This window comes from Nicotiana tabacum, chromosome 6 (assembly GCF_000715075.1).
Source record: "Nicotiana tabacum cultivar K326 chromosome 6, ASM71507v2, whole genome shotgun sequence".
In the NCBI taxonomy this organism is placed as follows: domain Eukaryota; kingdom Viridiplantae; phylum Streptophyta; class Magnoliopsida; order Solanales; family Solanaceae; genus Nicotiana; species Nicotiana tabacum.
The window spans coordinates 106,600,903-106,609,005 of NC_134085.1; the positions used below are offsets into that span (position 1 = coordinate 106,600,903).

Consider the following 8,103-nt stretch of genomic DNA (forward strand, 5'->3'; position numbering starts at 1 on the left):
TAAAATTTTGAATCCTTTGACATAAGAAGATGTATTAACGTGGTATAACTTTAATACATAGTTAATATGCATTACAGTAAAATAACAATCATAAAGATAAATATATTATCTAAGTCTTATGGAGTAAAAGATCTTATATATTCTATAAAAAACATTGTTCAGATTACTTCTCTCGAGAAAGCTCCCAAAGATAAAAAGGTAGCTCAACTGAATAAAACTATTACTCCCTCCCGTTTACAATAAGTGACCAATTTGCTTTTTCATTTTGGTTCAAAATAAGTGTCCAGTTACGTAATCAAGAAAGAATTCAATTTGTTTTTACAAAATAACCCTTATGTACATATTCCTAAAAAGTTTTTTACTCCTCACATTAAATGTTTAATTAGGGGTAGTTTAGTCATAGTAGGTATTTTTGTATAGAATTTAGTATTTTTTTAATGGGCGTGCTAAAAGCAAATTGATCACTTATTGTGAACCGGAGGGAGTAATAAAAAAGTATTAAATTGAGGAGGAAACTGAAAATTCAAGGGCAAAAAAGGTATTGTATAAGATGGGGGGGGGGGGGGGATGATTATTGTTTAAAGTTGAGGGAGGAGTTTGATTTTTAACACAAAATTTGGGAGGGTAAATTATTTTCACCCGAAGACAATTAAGTAAGATGTGCGCACTAGACAAAATGCATAATAGACGAGAAATTCGTATAAAGCTTGATTTTTATTACTTCCAAAATAGTCATAAATTTATGCTCTTTCATTGGTTAACTGTAGGGGACTAGGAGTGTATTTCCTTCTAGTATTATCCTTTAGCAAATTTGTCCCTTTCCTTTGTAGTGGTTTGATAGAACCCAATTAGCTCCATAGATCTTGGATATGGGTAAGTGGTAACGGATTCAAGCCTATGAAATAGCAGCCTCTGAAGTCTAATTCAGATGCCTTTTATTTATTTATTTTTGTTGTTTTTACTTGAAATACACTCTAGAAAAGATAACACTAAATGACAAGATAAAAGATGTTATATCGTTATGACTAAAAATATATAAATTTTATTTCAAAAAACTCAAAGATTATATGTCCAAATTTGCGGTCAAAATTGAGAAGTTTGACTCTCAAAATCCGAACTGCATTGAACAAATTGGGATGGATAGAGTAATATTTTTCTCATTCAATTTACTGATTTGCTTGCCCGTAAACTAACATATTGCATTCACTTCACAAGGAAAAGAAGACTTGAAATGCAAGTGCAAAATGAAAATATTGTAGAGATGATCATGCAATGGTTACATGAGAGACTCCAGTAACCATTTCTTGTTCTTCCTTTGGCCAGTAGCCCAGACCCTCTCTTTTAAAACTGTCTTCTGTCTAAATGAATCGACAGGTTCATCTTGCACTAAAGTTGTTTTAGTTAGGTCAAGTTAGCGTTTGTCTCTCAAAAATTGTACCTAAATTCTATAAATCAGGAGTCCATTTTGTTACCTGTCAGATCATAATTAAAAAAAAAAATCTAGTTTTCTCTTAAATTGATTTTTTGGTGCTTTCATTTTTGCCTACAGTTTCATATTCTTTTGGAGTACCGTGAGCTATTGTTGCAAGTCTATCCAACAATCACCTGCTATACCATAGGCCCTAAGTACAGCACACCCTGAATTACAGGTATTAGGGAACTTTACTTTCAATAATCAAGAGACTATCAGGAAATGGCTGGAAAAGGTACAATGTGATGACTCTGAAAGGGTATAACAACAACTCAGTGAAATCCCATAAGTGGGGTCTAAGGGAGGATAATATGTACGCTGGCCTTACCCCTATTTCGGAGGAGTAGAGAGATTGTTTCCGATGGACCCTCAGCACAAAAAAATAGAACGAGAAAAGACTAAACGATCCATAATTTAGAGAATGTATCTATGAGTTATGAGTTAAGAGAGTGGGTTATGAAATGTATTGCTAACTCTATTACGTATATTTATTTATTTTTGGCACATATATATAAGGTTCAATACTGAAACATTGGGTTATGTCGAACGCGTTCTTTTGAGGTTAGATCTGTCTAGGGGTGGTAAATGGGCGAGTTTGGCTGAATTGGTCGGGTCAAGATGGGTTAGGTCAATAAATGGGTCATTGCCCAACCCATCCAAAATGTACTTGGGCTAAGATGGGCTAGGTCAAGATGGGCTAAACAATAGGTCATAACCCAACCCGCCCAACTTGACTCATGTTTTAGAACCATACTCATCTTGCATAAACAAAGCCTTTTACCTTTTATACACCTATGTATAAAAGATAAATAAATACTAATATTATTTTGTGAATCAAAATATATTTTCTTAAATAAAAAATTAGTATTTAAAATGTGTACGTTGAAAAAATATTTTGCGGGTGGGAGGTTGGGGTGGGTGGGTGGTACAGAAAAACGAAAAAACAGAAAATTAAAAATACAAAAAAAAAAATTGAGGGGGTTTGCAGGTTGGCGTGGGTGGGTGGTGCAAAAAAAAGAAAAAACAGAAAACAGAAAATTGAAAATATATATATATACATATATAATTGAGGGGGTTTGCGGGGGCGGGAGGAGGGGGTGCAGAAAATTGAAAATACAAAAAAAAAAAAAGTAAAATTAGGGCAACTAAATAAATTTCTAGATTAGTTGGGTTGAGATTTATTTGTTTTGGGTGAGCTTCATGGGGTGTATTTGCGCTATTTCATGGGTCAGAATGAGCTATAAAAAATAATGGGTTAACTTGGACTCAACGTAAACAGACTCATGAGCTAAAATATTTATAGTCCAACCATTAATCTCTAGGCGGATTGGACGAATTGAACGGATTAAATGGGTTTGAACTCAAATTGTCACCCCTAAATCGGCCGCTATTAGGGGCAAGTGATGAGAAGGGATCCAATCTTAATTCTAGTGAAAGTGAATTCCTCCAACTCAATCATCATTCTAGATTGTTCCTTTGCCACTATTTTAGTTTTTGCCAGCAATCTTTTGTAGTTGAACTCAATCTAGTAGGAGATAGATAATGTGGATCAATCAAACGTCCAAGAATACCGCAGAGAAAGTTGCATCAGTGTCCAGTTGATACCTTGCTTTAGATTTTGTTACCCAAAGAGATGCTGTGGCCCAATATAGGGAAGAAAGAGCTATATAATGAAAAAAAATGGGCAGCAACCCATTTGACTGGGCACGGAGTTTAAGAAAAGAGAGAAGACTTTTGAATTTGTGGTGTAAAATAAGGCACATATATTTTGTGTGGCTATAAATCATTGCATAAAGATAAATTATTTTCAAATAAGGAAAGTGATCATTCTTTTTGGCACGGACCAAAAAGGAAATAGGTTCACATAAATTGAAACGGACGGAGTAATACATATCTGAATGTGGCCCATCAAATCAAAGAGAGACCAGAAAGTCTCAAATCTCAAGTTTGGTTAACCCAAAGAAGAAAAAGATATTCCTATATAGCTTTAACTTTTCTTCTTCTTCCTTTTGCTGAATATGATCAAGGTTCAATGAATCTAATTTCATCTCAACGAAGAGAGAAAAGCTGGTATATTACTTGAGATTCAAGCTGTTAGAACACCACAGATTCAAAATATTGGCTTTTTAGTGCTCAAATTTGCAGTTTCCATCTTCTACAAGGTACCTTCTTCTGAGAATCTAACTGCTAGTTACAGAAATAAAAAGAGAAAAGAAGAATGAAATTAGGCCCCCACTCAGGAAGCTCACCTGAAAAAGCATTGGTGAATCAGAGGCGAATCTAAGAATTTTTAAAATATGCGCCATTAAAGAAAGTAGAAAAAAGAAAGTAGTAAGTGGAAAGTGATTCATGCTCCTCTAGGTAAATAACTCAACATTCAACCAAGGGTGCCAACACATAATATTAGATAAATTTCTAAAAATATGTACATAAAATACCTAGTTTAACGGAGTTCATGTGCCCCATATATTGGCCTATAAATCCGCCCCTCTGTTGAATGCTGATTGATCAGTTGACGTAGTGTTGATTGTTGTTCAAGAATAAAGATCATGATATTTGAATCACAAAACAAACATGACATGTGAAATTAATGTGGAAGAGCCAAATCAAGTTGAGCTTCAGACAAAATTTAATAGCATTCATTAATTCCCTTCTGCTTTTGCAATTGCAAGAACCCAACAGAAAGGAGAATGGACTCTGCTTTAGTCGATCCAAATCACCAAAAGGTCCTTCTATCTTCTTAGAGCAACATCATGGGATTACCAATTGGCAGTCTAACACCTATATTGCGTAGACTCTCTAAAAATACTACTACACTTGTACTTAATCCTTAAAAAATACACTACTTTTAGAGGATCCGACATGCACCCAATAACATTTGTGCAGAGTTGGGAGCAACATAGGTCAACACAACAGCTAAAAACCTTAATTCCACCACATAGCCTAGAATATGCAAATTTGTGATGCTACGACCACCGTCTACATACAAAAGGTTAAGCAATTTTCACTCAAAGACGAGTACAAAGATTGGAATAAATCAAATGTCCTGCAAACACACAAATTTGAACAGAGGCAGATGGAGTCTGTGTCCTAATCCGGTTCAGCTGAACCTAGTATTTCCGACAAAGAACACAAATATAACATATATGCGAACAAAACTGACCCTCACAAAATAGAGGTAAAGGGTACAATACAAACCCAATGTAATCCCCCATGTAAAATATGGGGAAGGTAATGTGTACACACATTTTATCCCTACCTTGAAAGAAGAGCCAAGGGGAGAAGGTAAGGGGGAAAAAACTCAAATCTTTTAACGTGGGAGAATTCCCTACCTTTCTAGTATATTTTTTTCCCCTTAAAACAAAAAGGTACTGCAAATTAACCAACCTCCTCAGCAGTTCAAGGTTGTTGTCTCAATCCAGTTTCAACATCCCCTACATCAGAGGATATCGTTGTGTTCTGTTCCAGTAACGATTGTCGGCAAGTCGGACAAGAAGAATGTAAAGCCAACCAAATATCTATACACTTAACATGAAAACCATGGTGACATCTCGGCAAAACTCTCACTTTCTCACCATCCATAAATTCGCCAAGACAAATTGGACAATCCGTTGCCGGAATATTAACTCCTGATCCATAAACTGTCACCGGAAGTTGCCTAAGCGTGCTCTTTTTCAGCCCTGTCGCAGCTAAGCGTGCAACCGTTGCATTTTCTGACTCGAAAGCAAACCTCCGGCTACAACGCAAAGCTAATTTCACAATTGAATTTAGACCAAGAGCACATATTAATGCACAAAGTAGAGCTGCTAAAATGATCACCATATTAGTGTCGAAATTTGCTTCGTTTGAGTAGCCATGGTGTGGTTTGCTTATAGTAGTGCTAGGTGGGACAACAGGACGGGGATCAAGTAGTAGCCGGTAAGGACGATGATAAACCTCCATAATTTACAAACTTGACCTTCGAATTTCTAATCTTGGGTTTGATTTGTAGCAGGAAATTGCAGAATATAACCCAATTCTTGGCAGAAATTTTGAATATACTATGATGGGGCTAGTTATGCAAAATAACTAGAAATTTGCAGTGGACTAAGTCAATTCAAGTGCAAATTGAATGATAAAAATTATTCTCTTCCCTGCAGCCTTCTTCATCAAATTCTTGGAAGCGCTAATTGTGAATTCTGAGACTTTCTGATTGGGAAGATGGAGGGTACAATACTATAAAGAACAAGTGGTGGGGGCTTTGTGTTTATCTTTGGTCTACTTTTGGGGATGGTATGAAAGAGAAGAGATAAATAGAGACTCAAGTGTAATTATTTGATTGTTACCTCTAAAAACCAAGAATTCCAGTCATGTTATAAATATATTATATTATGGATATTCATTTAGTACTCCGTTGTAAATAAACTTCCTGAAGAAGCTTATCCATATGGGACTCCACCGTAAATAAGTTTATCTATTTAGTACTCTATTGGAAATAAGCTTCCTGAAGAAGCTTATCACTTCAGTACCCGGTTATGAATAAATATTACCCCCGGTAGAAGATTATCCATACCGGATATAATAAACTTATCTTTTCAGTACCCAGTTATGGATAAACATTACCCTCGATAGAAGATTATCCATATCGGGTATAATAAGTTTATCCTTTCAGTACTCCGTTATGGATAAACATTGTTCTCAGTAGAAGATTATCTATATCTGGTATAGTAGCAGCTTACACGGCAGCTTTCTTTCTTCTATAAATAGAAGAGATTTCAGTTCATTATGTACATCAGTTTGAATTCAAATAATATAACAGTTTCTCTCTATACTTATCTTTACTTTACAGTCTTTATTTTATAACACGTTATCAGCACGAGACTCTGACATCTCGAGCAAATACTTTGAAAGTATTAGAGGTAAGAACTTTCTTTTCCTAAATAATGTCAAATCTTTCTAAACTTGAATTTGTAGTCCTGGATATATCAGGCAAAAGCTACATGTCTTGGGTGCTTGATGCAGAAATTTATCTTAATGCGATGGGTCTGGCAGACACCATCAAGGATAAAAATCAGGCATCAAACCAAGATCGTGCCAAAACAATGATATTCATACGCCATCACCTTGATGAGGGCCTGAAAATGGAATATCTCACTATTAAAGATCCAGTCATACTGTGGAATAATTTGAAAGATAGATATGACCACCTGAAGATGGTCGTTCTTCCACAGGCACGGTATGATTTGACTCATCTAAGGCTACAAGATTTTAAATCTATCAGTGAGTATAATTCTGCTATGTTCAGAATTATTTCCCAATTGAAATTATGTGGTGATAATATTACTGATCATGATATGTTGGAGAAAACTTTCACCACTTTTCATGCCTCGAATATGCTCCTACAGCAGCAATATCGAGAGATGGGATTTAAAAAGTATTCTGAACTTATCTCACATCTTCTTATAGCAGAGCAACATAATGGGCTATTAATGAAAAATCATGAAAGCCGACCTATTGGTTCTTGTCCATTCCCTGAAGTGAATGAGACGAACTTCCACCAAGCTAAACGTGGAAGAGGTCGTGGCCCTAGTCGTGGTCATGGCCGTGGTCGGGGAAGAAACCCCAATCATGGTAATAATAATGCACCAAAGAAGCCTCCTCACCAGCAGCAGTGGAAAAGGAAGTAACAAAAGCATGAAGCGGTGCAAGCGCCAAATGCAGAAAATGCATACTATAGATGTGGAGGAAAAAGGCACTGGTCACGTACCTGTCGTACGCCAAAGCACCTGGTTGAGCTTTATCAAACTTCCCTAAAGAAGACAGAGAAAAATGTTGAAGCAAATTTTATTTCTGAAGATAATTTAGACTTCATGCATTTGGATGTAGCTGATTACTTTGCACTCCTAGAAGGAGAAACAAGTCATGTAATCGGTAGTGAATCTGTAGAAATGTAAATATTTTAATTTTTGTTGTTTGTAATAGATAGTATAGTTATGTAATTGTTGTACATAAATAAAAGTTATGCTTTGATAATGATGTTTACTATAATATATTTTATTTATGTTATTTTGAAGAATATGGATAACCCTCAAATTATGTTTGGATCAAAGACAAATCATGAAGATATTTGTGTTATTGATAGTGGAACAACTCATGCCATATTCAACGATCAGAAATACTTTTCTTATTTGCATAAGGAAAAAGCAAATGTTTTAACAATTTCTGGTAATATAAGTTTGATTGAAGGCTCCGAAAGAGACATAATATTTCTGTCTAAGGGAACAAAACTTATTATAGACAATGCATTAATCTCCTCCAAGTCCCGAAGAAACTTGTTGAGTTTTATAGATATCCGCCGAAATGGGTATCATGTTGAGACAATAGATGAAATGAACAGGGAATATCTTTGTATTACAAAGAATATTTCTGGCCAGAAATGCATTGTAGAAAAGTTACCAACTTTATCTTCTGGCTTATACTATTCAAAAATTAGTACAATTGAAGCACACTTTATCGTAAACCAGAAGTTTACGGATTCAAATACTTTTGTGTATTGGCATGGCCGTTTGGGTCATCCCAGATCAATAATGATGAGACGAATTACTGAAAATTCGAGAGGGCATCCATTAAAGAACTTGAAGATTCTTACAAAT

General features: G+C 35.4%; 1 protein-coding gene across 4 annotated transcripts; it reads right to left on the reverse strand.

The window, feature by feature from the left end:
- Positions 1–3,237: 3,237 nt before the first annotated feature.
- LOC107768285 (RING-H2 finger protein ATL74-like) lies at positions 3,238–5,793 on the reverse strand. 4 transcript variants are annotated; one of them, XR_012710605.1, is made up of 3 exons: positions 4,859–5,793; positions 3,910–3,961; positions 3,238–3,655 (listed from the first exon to the last, which is right to left on the reverse strand). XR_012710605.1 is itself a non-coding variant. In XM_075255085.1 (2 exons), the coding sequence occupies exon 1, from the start codon at positions 5,411–5,413 to the stop codon at positions 4,871–4,873; it is 543 nt and encodes a 180-aa protein (XP_075111186.1). In that variant the 5' UTR covers positions 5,414–5,792; the 3' UTR covers positions 3,238–3,655; positions 4,859–4,870. The 4 variants fall into 4 exon arrangements, 2 of the variants coding, with proteins under 2 accessions (XP_075111186.1, XP_075111185.1); XR_012710606.1 differs by having other exon boundaries at positions 3,238–3,658; XM_075255085.1 differs by lacking the exon at positions 3,910–3,961 and having other exon boundaries at positions 4,859–5,792.
- Positions 5,794–8,103: the final 2,310 nt, after the last annotated feature.

What these genes read in the sequence shown, in the direction of transcription:
- LOC107768285 (XM_075255085.1), bottom strand. Translation starts at nt 5,413, where the DNA reads ATGGAGGTTTATCATCGTCCTTACCGGCTACTACTTGATCCCCGTCCT.